The following is a 16,036-nucleotide window of genomic DNA, read 5'->3' as shown; positions in this document are numbered from 1 at the left end:
CTCGTCAAAAAACTACCCTTTTGTACATCTGAAGGATCCACTTTGTAAAATAAGGCGCATAAACCACTTGTTGCTTCATCTCTTGACATTTGAGGATCTTCTCTTCACGAGTTCCTGTTAAACTTGCGGTGCCTAGAAAGTCCGAGTCATCATATTTTAGTGGAACTGAATACTCATTATGAAGAAGGGATCAAGATGAGTCGGTTGACAAGACAAGAGAAGACATTAGGCTAACGGGATATGTATAGACAAAGGGATAAAATGATCTTTTCACATATTCTTGAAGGTAAAATAACAATCCCTTGTCAAAAATCAGCATTTTTATTACTCGTAATTAAACAAATCCCTTTGTCAAAAATGTCAGGTGGGGCGCGCATGGTAAACATCAACAGAGGCTGCACATGCACCGGTGGGTTTCTCTGCCAAAATTCTATGTGGTGCCTAGAAACTCCAAGTCATCATATTTGTAGAAATTAAATACTTATTATGAGAAAGGGTTCAAATGAGTCGGCCGACAAGACAAAAACACTAGGGTCCAGAATTGTAAATGAAACCCAACTACAAGGACCTCATTGCAAAACTACATTAAGCTAAAGGTCGACAACAAAGAAAACAGTGTTAAATTGCACACGGCAAATCCAATCACAGTCGTTGTATAATCTTATGGTATTCTAATAAAGCATCTTTTTCAACCGAAAGAATAAAAAAAAACCTAATCACCAGAAACCCCACAAAGAAAAAGGACTTGGACCGTTGGATTGTTCATCTGATACCCTGTTGGGTCTTTCAGTTCATTTTGCTTGGGTGGGATTGGCAACGTGTCAAGCTACAAAATTTCCTCAAATATATAATTAAATTAAATTAAAGTAAAAATAAATCAAGATAATCTACTTTATAAGCTTGAATTCAATAATGCAGAACTCCCTTAGTTCTTACAAGAAAAATAATTAAATAAACAAAATCATAAAGAGAAGGGGACCAACTTTGTGATTAATCCAGAAGACAAAGAAGGAACGTCCAAATCTCAATATAGCTGGTGCAACTCACCACTTACTGCCACGTGGCGCCAATAATTTCTTTTTATAGATATTTTCTCAAATCTTCCACCCACTTCCTTCCTTATATACGCAAGAAAACCCAGCGTCAACTATACTCTCTGCCTTCTCCCTAGTAAACTTCGCTGTGCTCTGTTTCTGTCTGTGTTTTGAACAGTCAAAGGGTTGTTTTCTGTTTGTTGGGGTTGTGAACAGAGATTTAGAGAGAAATTGGAGATGGCAAAACAGAGCTACTTGAAAATGATGACTGAATCAGATGCAAATGAATTGATCCACTCCGATCTCAAAGACCTTGCCACTGCTGCTAAAAAGCTTGCCAACCATGCCATCCATCTGGGCAGCTTAGGCTTTGGCACCTCTTTCCTCAAATGGGTTGCTTCTTTTGCTGCAATGTATGCTCCTCTCCTTATTATTGAGAATTTTTTGGTTAATCTTTGTGTCATGAATTTAATTTTTAACAGATATTGATTCATATGTGTTTCTGGGTAATAGTTTAATCATGTTAATTTCATATACTTGATCTATTATGTGACTCTGTCTGTCTTACAAAATACACGATCTGTTCTGTACTGAAAATTCCGTGCTTATTTCTACTTTGGTTTTCAAAGTTTTGATTGTGATTGCTCTGTAACTAAGATTTTTCATTTGTATGTTTGATGGATGGCTAAAGTGGAATTTTTTTTGTCAGTTATTTCTTTTACAGATTTGTGATGCAAACTTTTTGAGTGGTTTTAATGGTGTTAGTAATATCATTGCGAATATATAGACTTCTGAGTGAGTGCACAGTCATTGACAGTGGCACAGATTGTCAATTTATCACCTTTTTTCTGATGTAAAGTGATTTGATTTGAGAAAATATGCACGACCTTACCTATTTCTATCTGTGCTTACTGCAGCTATCTGTTGGTCTTGGATCGAACAAACTGGAAATCAAACATCCTTACTGGGCTCTTAATCCCCTACATTTTCTTTACCCTTCCTTCAATATTGTTCAACTTCTTCAGGTTATTTTCTATACTGTCACTGTATATATTATCAGTTGCATATTTCCTATTATCTGTTCATTCTTTTCTCTTCCTCTAAACTTGTCTAAATGGTTATTTGCACAGGGGACAGATTGGAAGATGGATTGCTTTAGTTGCTGTCATCTTACGGATTTTCTTTCCTAAACATTTCCCAGGTAAAATGCAAATTTTATTCCCAGTGCTGAGTTATAATGTTTATGTTAGCTTGGGAAGTTGATTCATATTATGTTACCTAGAAGTTGATCCTTTGTTTTCTGTTTGTGCTTACTGGTTATGATGGTAACCTCCAGAGTGGCTTGAATTGCCGGCTGCGTTGATTCTTCTTATAGTCGTTGCTCCTAGTTTAATTGCAAACACCGCGAGGGGCGACTGGATTGGCGTTGTAATATGTCTCGTCATCGCTGGTTATTTGCTGCAAGAACACATCCGGGCAGCCGGTGGGTTCAGAAATGCTTTCACAAAAGCCAATGGCGTATCGAATACCGTTGGCATAGTTATTCTGTTCGTCTACCCTGTTTGGGCATTGGTGCTTGACATCCTATAGACTTTACAACCATTCTTGCCAGCATGTGGAGTCTTCTGTGGTTTGGACGTTGTGTTAAATTCCTTTTTTGTATTTAATTCATGTAGACACCAACAAAATTCATATTTTCGTTGTGTTTACCTACGAGTCTAGTTTGTATTTATGAAAATGTGAGCAGAAACCTTGTGGAAGAGACTTATTTTTCTTTGATGTAGAGAGAGCTCAGTATTTGTTCAATGATTCTTGAAGGACCTTTTCTTATTATCTTATGTGATAAACATCATATGTTACTGGAACTCTTTTCTTCGACAACAAAAGAAGAAAGAAATACAACTTAATTAGAAGGAAGACAAAAAACAAGGAGTGAGCGAAAATCAAATGCGACTTATCCAGCATTACATTTGAATGCAATAATTAGGGAGAAACTTTGTTTTGGGCACTGGCAAATCATCTTTTATCACTAGGTGGACTCCGCAGCTTTCGAAAAACACTGAACCTTCACTGGTAAGGTCAAAACTAACTTGGCACTTATAAGGTGGCGAGCCAGTTCTTGTCTTGGCTATCATTGTATGGAATGGGATATAATACAGCCACAGATGAGCTGACTCCATCTCTTTCGAATCGAAATAAACCACATGTTCATGAGAACATTCTTCATCCATGTAAACTCTGGCTATCAAGCCACAATTGCCAAAACTGTGTTGCTTGATTTCAACAGCAGCACAGAGAGCCAACCCTGTTTTTGACCATTTGAAATTGGGAGGGACTTCAACAGAAACTTCACATTCACGACGCTCCTTCAAATCCCTACAACAGCTGAACCACTTTGGAACCTCACTTCCTGGAAACACAACCTCAACCACAGATTGTTGGGCGAGAAACAGAGAGGACAGAACAACCGGACACAGCACAATCTTTTTCATCTTTGCCACACCGGCCAGATTGTCACACAGTCTCCGGCAATTAGTCAAGTTCATCCAACCAATCATATGCGAGTCTCTGCCTTCCAGAATGTTTGACAAGTTCGAAAATTCTTCCAATGATATGCAATCAGTTGCATCCACTCGTTCTATTCCGGATGGGAGTTGGGGAATTTCTCCAAGCCTCTTACAGCCACGCAAGTTAAGCATCCGCAAGTTGACAAATTTTCTAATGCACAAGGGAAGATTAACAAAATCGCTTCCTGAGAGATCAAGTACTTCTAAAGTGGACCCGCAATCGAGAGTCTGCAGGAAATTACTTTCTGATAAATTGCATCTTCCCACATCGAATTTCCAGAGCTTGGGAAATGCTAAGGAGCCGTTTTTTCCACGTGAAATGTTTGAAGACTTAGTTGGAAGCACTAAGGAAAGTGCTTCTGCACTGCATGAAGGTTCAGGGTTAACCTTATTCGGAAATGTAACAAGTTTTTGGCATTGATAGATGGAAACCATCTTTAGATGCTGCAACCGATAAATGCTGCATGGAAGACTTGTAAGGTTCTCACATCCATGTATATATAACTTTTCAAGACCAATGAGATTTCCAATTGACGAAGGCAATTGTTTGATGGCAGTTCGGGATAGATCCATCCATATTAAGGATTTCATATTCCCCTCTATTTCAGGGAAATTCTCAAGCCTTGTGCAGCCTTCAAGATTCATCCTTCGCAGAGATTTCAAGTTCATTCTTCTTGGAAAAACTCTAAGGTTATAGCACCCATTAAGCCTCAAGTGAACAAGTTTATCAAGGAACCCAACAGAAGGATCAACCTCAACTAAACTTCCACAGTACTTCAGATTCAATTCCTCTAAGTTCGGGATTCGAGAGAAGTTGGGAATTTTCGTTAGGAACTTACAGCTTTCGAAATTTATAGATTTCAGATGTTGCGAACTCTGTGAGACAACAACCACAAAAAAGAAAGATGGGATCAAATGATAAGCTTTAAAGAAAGCATATTGAGTTGAACAAGCTTTATATACCTTGAATCCCTCCCCTAGTCGTAACAGGCCGCTGCGAGGCATATTGAGTTGAACAAGTTTCCTTGGATTAAAATTTGATGGCAGAGATTGACACGGACATTCAGGCCAGTCAAGGAACCTTAGCTCATTGGGCAGATAATCGATATCTCCAGAAAAACGAGCATTGCAGTTGATAAAAACTTGAAGATTCTTCATTTGTGAAAAACTTTGAGCATTCAAGCATATTTCATATGACTCGGGCAACTTTACCACGATTCCTTTAATTTTACTTGTTCCCTAGTATGAAAAATCAATAGCCCGAAGAAAGTAAGTTCATCAAATAAGAATGCAAGTGTTCAAATTTATTCTATTAAGGATTTTAACAAGAAAACTATATCCTGCATAAGCTGTTGCTTTATTGAATTGAATAAACACTGTACGCATATATAGAAGCATTCAAACACTAACTGACAAGTAAATTAATAAAACACTAAACAAATTTCGATTTTTCTTTTCTTTTCTCTTGGGATGATCCATCAAGGGAAACCTGAAAAGGGAAATGTTCAAATCAATCACAGAGTAGAATCAGAAAAGTGTTGAGTGTGTATAAATCATACTTACTGTGTTTTCCGTTAGAACATGGTAAATATCCTCGTGAAACCACAATCTGCTACGATTACCAGGCTCAGTTGGTGACTCTTGGCGAACGATTTCTTTACCCATTTCTTCTAGCAAGTCATGCATCCCAATATGATCACCCTCAATATTTATAAGAGCCTTCTCTATGAGTACTTCAATACCATACTTAGGGTTCAGCTCACAACATTCCAGTATTCGCATCACATAGTCCTTATTTTCACCTTTATAAAAACATGCAATATCAAGGAAAATTTCTTTCACCGGATCTTCTAGTGCATAATAACTTACTTTGAGAATTTCTTGAATCTCTTGGTTAGGAACTCTTCTGTAATTATCTAATGCTGCTTGCCACTGATGTATACTTCTACCACATAGAAGTGAACCTAAAACAATCAAAGCTAATGGAAGGCCATGAGCATATTGTACTACACTCATTACAAGTTTCACATAATTATCATCCAGACGTCTATCTCTGAAGGCATTCCAAGTAAAGAGCTTCGAAGCTTCATGATGATCCAATTCTGTGACCTTGTATATGTGATTAACTTGGTGAGCAACTAGCAAATGCTTATCCCTTGTGGTTATGATAATTCTACTGCCCAAACCAAACCAATCAGACCCTCCAGCTAATTTGTTTAACTGGTCCAAATGATTCACGTCATCAAGAATTAAGAGAACCCTTTTATGGCTCAACCTTTGCTTTATCACATTCATTCCTTTATCAACATTAGTCACCTTCAATTCTGTTCCCCCTATCACCTCAGAAAGAAGAACGTTTTGTAGTTGGACGACACCTCCATGTCTCATTGTGGTTTCTCTAACATTTGCTAAAAAACAGCTACCTTCGAACTTATAGGAAATTGAGTTATAAACGGCTTTAGCAAGTGTTGTCTTACCTATTCCACCAGTTCCCCATATCCCTACCATACGAACTATATTTCTCCCAACATCTAAAAGCTTATCCATCTCTTGAACACGAGATTCGATTCCAACTGGGTACTTCGCCACATTCAAATAGGTTCGATTTAATAGCCGCATTGAAATCTCTTCCACCACGTCATGAATGAATTTTGATTCATGCCTGCATGTTAGAAGCATAAGAAGCCTTTAATGTAAGGGTATATTTCCATGAATGTTTAAAAGAAAGGCATTGAATTAAAATAAAACACAAAAACAAGAGAATTTCGCACGATTAACCAAAAAAAACCACCTTAATTAATACTAGTTTCATTAAATTTCCCTTAATATTTGTTGAAAAAGTAATGCATATTTGTATAGATGTAACTACACAATTCTAGAAAACTCAAGAACCTACAAACTAGATGATGGAATCACTACAAGAAAAAAGGTCAGTAGTGACCAATTTCCTTGTGACCACATGAATAATGGTCACAAATACAGTGAATTTAATGACTAATAATACTACGTGGTCACTAAAATAATTTACCCCTATTTTTTAATTTTTAATGACCAAATTTTCTGACCATTATTTAAAGACTTTTTATCACAAATGGTCCTTCACATTTACGAAATTATCACGAATGGTCCTTGAGGTTTTTTTGTGACACTAATAGTCCTTAACGTTTGGACTTTTTATCACAAATGGTCCCTGCCGTTATAAATTCTGTTAAGTGTGACATGGAAGATAAGTGGAGCCCACATGTCCAATCATATTGTGACATGTGGATAAAAAATAATTAAATAATTTTTTAATGAAAATTCTTTTTTTTTTTTTTCTGCAACTTTTCATCTCCCTTCCTTACTCAGTCTCTCTCCCCCTCTGCCCACACTCTCCATCTCTTCTCCCTCTGCTTTTTTTCTTTCCCACTGCCACCTGCAAGAAAAAGTTGCTCTCCAATCCCAACTGCCAACCACCATTGTTCTCTCTTCTCTTTCTCCCCACCACCCCAACTCCGATCCACCTCACCCCTAAATATATATCTCTCTCTTCCTCTCACAAGAACAACCCCTACCCCACTATCCCTAGCCATTTACCCCATTCCAGCCAAGCTTTGCCCATTCAGGGGTCACCTCACTTCTTTGTCTCCATCTCTCCCCTTTGGCCATGCCCCTCTTTCCCACCTCTCCGTTGCTGGGTCCTTCCCTCCCCGACAACCCCCATCCTTTTTTTTCAAGTTTTTTTCCTTTCTCTAATGTTTTATTTTAATTTATTTTTGTCTGATAAGTTTTTAAAATTGGCCAATATGTTAAAAATGGAAAACTTAGCTTTTTGCATTTAACCCTCAGCCATTTTTACATTTAAGCTTTTAAAAATATATATAATTATTTTTCCATTTTTAATTAATTTTTTTTTTGTCCACATGTCACAATGTGATTGGACATGTGGGCTCCACTTATCTTCCACATCACACTTAACAGAATTTATAACGGCAGGGACCATTTGTGATAAAAAGCCCAAACGTTAAGGACTATTAGTGTCACAAAAAAATCTCAAGGACCATTCGTGATAATTTCGTAAACGTAAAGGACTATTTGTGATAAAAAGCCTTATTTAATTTAGTCACTGAAAACAACTGAAATTATATAGTTAGTGACGAACACATATGCCAAGGCAGCCTTACTTCTCTCATTTAATACATCAGACCGATTAACTTTTTTAAAACTTCTTTATTTATATTTTTCAAAACGCGCTGGCTGGCTCAGAGCGAGACGAGCGAAATCTGAAGGAGACCAGCGCGAGCTCATAGCGAGCGGGACCATCTTCTTCGTCGAGCGAGCGTCTCTTCGTCGTCCTTTTCGTCTCCGTGGTTTCGATTTCTAGGTTTTCTCCCAATATCAAGTGAGCTTTCTATTTCTCTTTGGTTTCAATGTAAGTTTTGAATTCATTTGAGTTTGATTTGAGTACGATTGTGACTCTGATTATGATTCTCTATTCTCTATTCCCTAATTCTCTATTCACTGTGATTTTGAGTTCCACTGTGATATCAATTTTCCTAACTATGATTTTGTTTTGTGTTTACTTGATGAAAATATTATTGCATTACTCTTGTATGCTTTCAGAAATTCAGTAATGTTTTCATAGTTTATGTAGGGAATTAGATCTAGTTCATTGAAACATTCTTTTGGCATCAATCAAAATGGAGATATGAGTCAAAGTGGGTTCTGTTAGTTCCTTCTTGGTGTGTTCATGTTTGTTTCTGAGGATTCTGAGATTAAGTATCAAAGAAGGATTTTGGGTCTTGGAATATTATACATTACCGTTAGTAGTGCCTTGTCTTAGAGGGGTGAAAAAAGAGATACATTTGGTAGCATGTAGTTGGCTTTTATTAGCCTTCACTTTGATGTCTTACCAATTAATGATCCAAAATAAAAAACCAGAGATACAGAGCATTCAAAACATGCTCTGCTTCTCTGGTAAGCATGACCTGTATTGTTTTTTAAAAAAATTAGAAGCTCTATACAGCAGTTGTGTCATGAATGGGGTTAGGTTTCACACTCAAGATCGAGAGATGAATCATAGAACTCAAAATTGTGGAGTGGTTGTTAAAGGAGAACATCAAGGCAAGAATGTTGACTTCTATGGTGTTTTGAAAGAGATCATTGCCTTATCTTACCTTGGGAGCAACGAGGTTATCATTTTCAAGTGTGATTGGTTTGACCTCAATGAGAAAAAGGGAATACGTATAGATGAATACAAATTCCAAAGTGTTAATATCACTAAGACTTGGTATGAGAACGATCCATTTGTTCTCGCATGCCAAGTACAACAAATATTCTATTTAAAGGATACAAAGCTTGGTAATAGTTGGCGAGTTGTAGAGAGGTCACAACCTCGAGGGAATTATGATTTTGTAGAAGAGAAGGAAGTGAATTATGTTGTAGAAGAGGGCGAGGATCCATATCAGCAAGAGTCACATGAGTTTGTCAGTTTTGTGGAAGTTAATGATGATGAGGTGTTGTTACATAGAGATGACATGGACATGATTCCTGTTGAACATGTTGAAAGCGATGCAGAAGATGGTGCCCATAGCAATGAGGACATTGAGGAAGATTTAAGCTATGCTAGTGATAGTGATAATGATATTGTTATGTAGGTTTTTTGAAATGAAAACAATTCTAATGATAATGATATTGGTTCTGTTTATGTTTATGTTTAAGTCTCTATTTCAGTTTCCATTTCTTTTTATATTTCAGTTTCTAAGTTTTTTTTTATACAGGTTTTAGATTGCTATGGTTTTGTTTATGTTTATGTTTAAGTTTCTATTTCAGTTTCAGTTTTATTTTAGTTTCTTTTTATATTTCAGTTTCTAATTTTTATTTATTTATACAGGTTTTAAATTGCTATGGCTGGTAGAGGACGAGCTACGAAGGTATTGCATCAATTGCGAAAGTCTCCCCGACTTGCAAACATCAATCCTAACCAAAATACATGTCGATCAACGCCTCCATCTTCACCTACACCTCTATGCAAACGTCCCAGGCCATCAACTTCAAGTCAGTATGGGTCATCTTCCTCCCACCGTGATAAGTTAGTGATTCCACAGGATACTGAACTATCGGAGTCTTCTCAAGTAGCTCACTTTCCTACTTTGGAAGAGGACATCAACACTACAAGTATGCAATTGCTATTTATACATTCTCTATTTTTTAAGCTAACTTGCCTGTTTAAACTTGCTGGTGGGTTTCATAATAACTTTGTTTGTTTGTTTGTTTGTCCATTGCTTATGTTTTCTGTGAGGTATTTGGCTCCTAAATCATGTTTAATTTTTTTTATGGTTAACTTTAAAATTTTAGGAGAAATTCAATTTGAGCAATGAACCTCATGTGAATATGGCTATTGAGGATCACATGAAGAGAAGATACTACACTTGGCGTTACAATTTGCATCAGAAATTTCTAGCATATGGATCCGAGGAGGCACTTGAAAATCGACCTCAAACAGTGGGAGAGGATGATTGGAACTATCTAGTTCAATTATGGCAAAAAGATGAGTGGAAGGTATCTAGTTCCTCCTATTGGTGTTCATTACTTTTAGTTTAGTTATACATCTAATGCTCCTTATTACTTTTAATACTTATTTTTGCAGAAAAGTAGTGCAAAAAATAAGGAAAATAGAAAGAAATTGAAGATCACACATTGTGCTGGGACAAAGGCCTTTAGTCGTATTAGATATGAAAATGTAAGCTTCATTTGACCCTTCCAATCTTCTTACATTGAATTTTTTTAGTTATAATTTATGGAACTTCTAAATAACATGATGGTGGTCTATGACTACATGAAATAGAGAAATTCTGAAACTGGAGAAGAACCTAGCCGCATAGACTTGTTTCAGCTCACCAGATTTAGCACAAAGAAAACAACATGGGTTGGCGAAGATGCCAAGAATGCTTTTGTAAGTCTTTATTGCTTTTGAACTTTTTCAGATCCTTTGAGCTTTATTGTACATAAACATGATGTAAATGTACTATGTAGGATGAGATGAAAAAGCTGAAGAACCTGCCACAAACAGATGAGGAATCTATTGTATTGATGTATGAGGATGAAATATATGACTCAGTTCTTTCTAAAGTTGTTGGTCCACCTAAGTCGGGTTATATACGTGGCCTAGGAGCAGGTTCGAAACCCAAAACATTTAAAGCTGGACAATGCAGTCATGTAACAGTTGAGGAGGCTAAAAGAAGGGCAGATGAGGCAACTAAAAGGGCTGATGATGCAGAGAAACAATGTATGCTTCTAGCAAATGAGTTAACAGAAATGAAGGAGAATTCTGCTGCACAAAAGTATCAGTTAGCAGGTTTACAGACAAGGCAAAATGAGACGGATGAACTAGTAAAAAGATTGCTGTAGCAGTTATCCTCGACTTCGTCATCAATGAGGTTAGCTTATAACTCTCATCTTACTACAATATAATTTTGCAAACTGCACAATATACTTAATTCCCAGTTTAGTGCATCCCAAGTAAGAACTGATATTATTCTTTGTTTGATGCAGATCTGATGGATAAAGGGTAGAAGACAATCTACTAGTGATGAATCTTATGTTATTTGTTTTTGGGAATCACTTGACATTTATGTTGAACTTAAACATCTAGTATTTTGTTTTTGAGACATCTTGTGAATTTGTTGGAAGAATGTTAGATATATGGATTGCTTTTGAACGCAATGAATTATTTGATGCTATAAATTTTATCTACAGCACTGTTTAAAAGAAATTAATAGTGATTTCATATTGTAATACAATAAATAAAGAACATGGAGAGGTAAACCTAATTAGTTACCAATTTTTTGAAATACATTAGTGACCAAGCAAGCAGGTCACTAATGTGGGCACGTGACTCAGTTTCAGTGACCAAATTGCATGTTTTGGTGACCAAATTGTAAGCCCTTTAGTGACCAAAGTTGTGGTCCCTAATAGCGTTTTTATTAGTGACCAGACAGGGATAGCCACTAATTCTTTGTGTTGTAGTGACCAATAGTTGATATTGGCCACTAAGTAGAATTTGTGACGAGCTTCTAGTGACCACCCAGTGACCACCAATATTTGGACACTTATTGCATTCAGTGACTAAAAAGGGTAGTTTCTGTGACCAAGTGGGTGGCCACTAATACTTGTTTTTCTTGTAGTGAATGTCGGCAACACAAAAATAAATATGCAAAGAATATTCTAGATGAAGCCACACTTGTGGCTGGATAAAAGAGAACAAATCGGTGGGACTAAAGCATGGCCGCAACTTGCAAGACACATATGGCTAAAGACAAATATCTATGGAGGAATTCTCTAGAGCAAGACTACATTAACTAGATATTATACTAGAGTAATATAGTTAAGTATAGAAAGTTGTATATGCTAGTGGCTGTAAATGAAGAAGCCAAGTCGGTGGAACTTGGGCCATGTCGGTTAGGAACAATTATAAATAGGCATCAAGCCATCCAATGTAATGAATCAAGTGAATAGGTAAGGAGTGAACCAATCAACTCCCAATTCATGTGGGAGTAAAGAAGCAAACTCCCAAACTATGTGGGAGCTAAGAGCTATCCAAATCAAGCCATGTTGGGGAGCCAATAAGCTCACCAATTAAAGTGTAAGGGCCAAATAGCCCAAACTATTCTAAGTTAAGTGTGATGGCCAATTAGCCAAAATACTAAGGAGGCCAATAAGCCAATAAGCTATGAAGAAGGCCAATTAGCCTATACCTCACCTATGTACTATTCTCCTCCAATCTAATAAAATCACTTTGTTTCCCCTAACAATCCAACAAGTGGTATCAGAGCAACACACTTCGCCCACTACAAACTAACATGGGCGTCAGAGCTAGTTCGATTGCATTGGGCGTCAGAGCTGGTTCGATCGCTTTGGGCATAAGGGCCGACTCGAGAGCCGTGTTCGATCAACTATGGGAGCATGGACCAATTCTAAGGAAGCAAAGGAAGCAAGGTACGTGCTATCAATACTCAATTCAAGGTTTCAAAAAATCTAGAGAAGGGGAAGGAAATCTAGAGAAAGTTCTAGAGGAGGAGATAGTGAAAATAAAAGAGAGATGACATGAGAGGAAAAACTTTCCTCCATGTAGGGTGTGAAAAAAAGAAGCCCAAATGTTGAAACTAAAACTTGGGCGTTGTGAAGAATGAAGAATATTGTCGGCGAAAAACTACCAAGCTACCTACGAACGAGGAAAGTGCCACACAAGCACGGAGTTGCAGCATCAACAAGAGCTTCATCAATATCAGCTTCATGAGGAGCATGCGTGGAGAAACACAAATATGCATTAAGGAGGAGTGTTGAAAAAGTAATGCATATTTGTGTAGATGTAACTACACAATTCTAGAAAACTCAAGAACCTACAAACTAGATGATGGAATGTCGGCAACACAAAAATAAATATGCAAAGAATATTCTAGATGAAGCCACACTTGTGGCTGGATAAAAGAGAGCAAATCGGTGGGACTAAAGCATGGCCGCAACTTGCAAGACTCATATGGCTAAGGATAAATATCTATGGAGGAATTCTCTAGAGCAAGACTACATTAACTAGATATTATACTAGAGTAATATAGTTAAGTCTAGAAAGTTGTATATGCTAGTGGCTGTAAATGAAGAAGCCAAGTCGGTGGAACTTGGGCCATGTCGGTTAGGAACAATTATAAATAGGCATCAAGCCATCCAATGTAATGAATCAAGTGAATAGGTAAGGAGTGAACCAATCAACTCCCAATTCATGTGGGAGTAAAGAAGCAAACTCCCAAACTATGTGGGAGCCAAGAGCTACCCAAACCAAGCCATAATGTTGAGGAGCCAATAAGCTCACCAATTAAAGTGTAAGGGCCAAATAGCCCAAACTATTCTAAGTCAAGTGTGATGGCCAATTAGCCAAAATACTAAGGAGGCCAATAAGCCAATAAGCTATGAAGAAGGCCAATTAGCCTATACCTCACCTATGTACTATTCTCCTCCAATCTAATAAAATCACTTTGTTTCCCCTAACAATCCAACAAGTGGTATCAGAGCAACACACATCACACCACCCCTTAAATTCCTACAATACTAGTTTCATTAAATTTCCCTTAAGATATTATGGCTTACTAGCTTTCATTACACATACTACAATGTCATCTGATCAAAGTCATTCATTTTTTAGATAATCATTGAGCACTATTTTATAGATATTAGGATTTTGGAACCTAAACTAATTTTCAACTATTATAAAAAAAATAATATAAATGTAAAAAAACCCTCAAGCCTATAATAAAAGCTGGTAAGCCGCTATAGTGGTTAGAAATATACCCTTCCCAAAAAGCCCAGCCTGACAAATTTGCTGCTTCTGTAAGAGCTATCCTCCACTTGGCCACGTTCTCTATGTTATTCTTGAACTGACCTTCATGGTTGGCAAGTGCTTCACCAAAATTACCTTTCTGATTTCGCACATCCGAAGGATCCACTTTGTAAAAATTGGAAAAACCATTTGCCCTTTTGATTCTTTACATTGCAAGATCTTAACTAGCTCATCCAAGCACCACCTTGACCATGCATAGTTTTGGGAAAATATGATAATACAAATCCTCGACTCTTCAATTGCTTTAAGAAGGGCTGGTGATATCTCTTCTCCTCGTCTAAGCTCCTCCTCATCTACGAACGTTTTAATTCCCTTCTGAACCAAATTGCTGTACAAATGGTCTGTAAAATTGTAGCGCGTATCGTCACCTCTAAAACTCAGAAAGACATGGTATGTCCAACAATGGTTGAAAGAAGAGGAGGAAGAGGCTCCTAATATCTGAGTGGTCATTGGATCCATGTCGTTTGATTATGTTGCATATATGCCTGAGAAGGAGAAGTAATAATAGGCTGAAAGAGTTGGGAATAATATATGTCGTTTGATCAAGGTGGATGTGAATTTGAAGTGAAGGCAATAATAAGATCAAGCAAAAGGAAAAAGAGAAAAGAAATGCCAGTGCGTTGCCTGTCTGTGCAACTTTCAGAGTTCAAAGGTGTTTATCAATGACCTTTTCCTTTCATCCATGTGTTGTGTTTTTTTATTCTCTTGATTTTGATGATAGAGATGGGACCAGATTTTCTATAGAGTTTTGTCGATCTCCAACTCAAAACCAGTTGGCATCTATTAAATTGTAGGAACATGAGTTTTGGCATCTAATCACAGGGTGACACGTGGATAGGGGAAGATTCCTTAGGTCAAATAATTGTGTTAATTAAACTCGATTTATGATAAGAATATCTCCCTAAATCAAGGATCAGATTCCTAGTAAATCTCCTCGATTTCATCTCATTTACCCTCCGTTTGGATGAGGAAAAAAAATTCTGACATTGGTTTATCAAAGTTTTGATTGTGATTGCTCTGTGACTAAGATTTTTCATTTGTATGTTTGATGGATGGCTAAAGTGGAATTTTTTTTGTCAGTTATTTCTTTTACAGATTTGTGATGCAAACTTTTTGAGTGGTTTTAATGGTGTTAGTAATATCATTGCGAATATATAGACTTCTGAGTGAGTGCACAGTCATTGACAGTGGCACAGATTGTCAATTTATCACCTTTTTTCTGATGTAAAGTGATTTGATTTGAGAAAATATGCACGACCTTACCTATTTCTATCTGTGCTTACTGCAGCTATCTGTTGGTCTTGGATCGAACAAACTGGAAATCAAACATCCTTACAGGGCTCTTAATCCCCTACATTTTCTTTACCCTTCCTTCAATATTGTTCAACTTCTTCAGGTTATTTTCTATACTGTGTGTATTATCAGTTGCATATTTCCTATTATCTGTTCATTCTTTTCTCTCCCTCTAAACTCTTCTAAATGGTTAATTTCACAGGGGACAGATTGGAAGATGGATTGCTTTAGTTGCTGTCATCTTACGGATTTTCTTTCCTAAACATTTCCCAGGTAAAATGCAAATTTGATTCCCAGTGCTGAGTTATAATGTTTATGTTAGCTTGGGAAGTTGATTCATATTATGTTACCTAGAAATTGATCCTTTGTTTTCTGTTTGTGCTTACTGGTTATGATGGTAACCTCCAGAGTGGCTTGAATTGCCGGCTGCATTGATTCTTCTTATAGTCGTTGCTCCTAGTTTAATTGCAAACACCGCGAGGGGCGACTGGATTGGCGTTGTAATATGTCTCGTCATCGCTGGTTATTTGCTGCAAGAACACATCCGGGCAGCCGGTGGGTTCAGAAATGCTTTCACAAAAGCCAATGGCGTATCGAATACCGTTGGCATAGTTATTCTGTTCGTCTACCCTGTTTGGGCATTGGTGCTTGACATCCTATAGACTTTACAACCATTCTTGCCATCATATGGAGTCTTCTGTGATTTGGACATTGTGTTAAATTCCTTTTTTGTATTTAATTCATGTAGACCCCTACAAAATTTGTATTTT

The 16,036-nt window shown here is 37.2% G+C and overlaps 2 protein-coding genes and 1 pseudogene across 3 annotated transcripts; 2 read left to right on the top strand and 1 right to left on the bottom strand.

The window, feature by feature from the left end:
* Positions 1 to 1,108: 1,108 nt before the first annotated feature.
* Positions 1,109 to 16,029, top strand: LOC110773641 (cold-regulated 413 plasma membrane protein 1-like). 2 transcript variants are annotated; one of them, XM_088245436.1, is made up of 4 exons: positions 1,109 to 1,447; positions 15,262 to 15,369; positions 15,469 to 15,539; positions 15,675 to 16,029. In XM_088245436.1, the coding sequence occupies exons 1-4, from the start codon at positions 1,272 to 1,274 to the stop codon at positions 15,926 to 15,928; spliced, it is 609 nt and encodes a 202-aa protein (XP_088101562.1). In that variant the 5' UTR covers positions 1,109 to 1,271; the 3' UTR covers positions 15,929 to 16,029. The 2 variants fall into 2 exon arrangements, with proteins under 2 accessions (XP_088101562.1, XP_088101561.1); XM_088245435.1 differs by lacking the exons at positions 15,262 to 15,369; positions 15,469 to 15,539; positions 15,675 to 16,029 and adding exons at positions 1,952 to 2,059; positions 2,165 to 2,235; positions 2,371 to 2,840 and having other exon boundaries at positions 1,111 to 1,447.
* Positions 2,999 to 14,399, bottom strand: LOC110744706 (TMV resistance protein N-like). Its single transcript, XM_088245317.1, has 5 exons — positions 14,206 to 14,399; positions 13,925 to 14,078; positions 5,165 to 6,263; positions 4,565 to 4,840; positions 2,999 to 4,477 (listed from the first exon to the last, which is right to left on the bottom strand). Exons 1-5 carry the CDS (start codon positions 14,264 to 14,266, stop codon positions 2,999 to 3,001), a joined length of 3,069 nt encoding a protein of 1,022 aa, XP_088101443.1. The 5' UTR covers positions 14,267 to 14,399.
* On the top strand, positions 9,487 to 12,696 carry LOC110757273 (uncharacterized; annotated as a pseudogene).
* Positions 16,030 to 16,036: the final 7 nt, after the last annotated feature.

The sequence above is a fragment of the Prunus avium genome, chromosome 8 (genome assembly GCF_965620075.1).
Source record: "Prunus avium chromosome 8, drPruAviu1.hap1.1, whole genome shotgun sequence".
Classification (NCBI taxonomy): Eukaryota; Viridiplantae; Streptophyta; class Magnoliopsida; order Rosales; family Rosaceae; genus Prunus; species Prunus avium.
This window is presented reverse-complemented; position numbering and strand designations above follow the sequence as displayed.

Bases quoted from the DNA above. Each gene is read 5' to 3' on its own strand.
- LOC110773641 (XM_088245436.1), top strand. From the start codon at position 1,272: ATGGCAAAACAGAGCTACTTGAAAATGATGACTGAATCAGATGCAAAT. The intron at 1,448-15,261 runs GTATGCTCCTCT...TGCTTACTGCAG, and splicing joins GTTGCTTCTTTTGCTGCAAT to CTATCTGTTGGTCTTGGATC. The intron at 15,540-15,674 runs GTAAAATGCAAA...GGTAACCTCCAG, and splicing joins CTTTCCTAAACATTTCCCAG to AGTGGCTTGAATTGCCGGCT.
- LOC110744706 (XM_088245317.1), bottom strand. From the start codon at position 14,266: ATGAGGAGGAGCTTAGACGAGGAGAAGAGATATCACCAGCCCTTCTTA. The intron at 6,264-13,924 runs GTATATTTCTAA...TCTAACATGCAG, and splicing joins GGCTGGGCTTTTTGGGAAGG to GCATGAATCAAAATTCATTC. The intron at 4,478-4,564 runs GTATATAAAGCT...GTTGTCTCACAG, and splicing joins GACTAGGGGAGGGATTCAAG to AGTTCGCAACATCTGAAATC.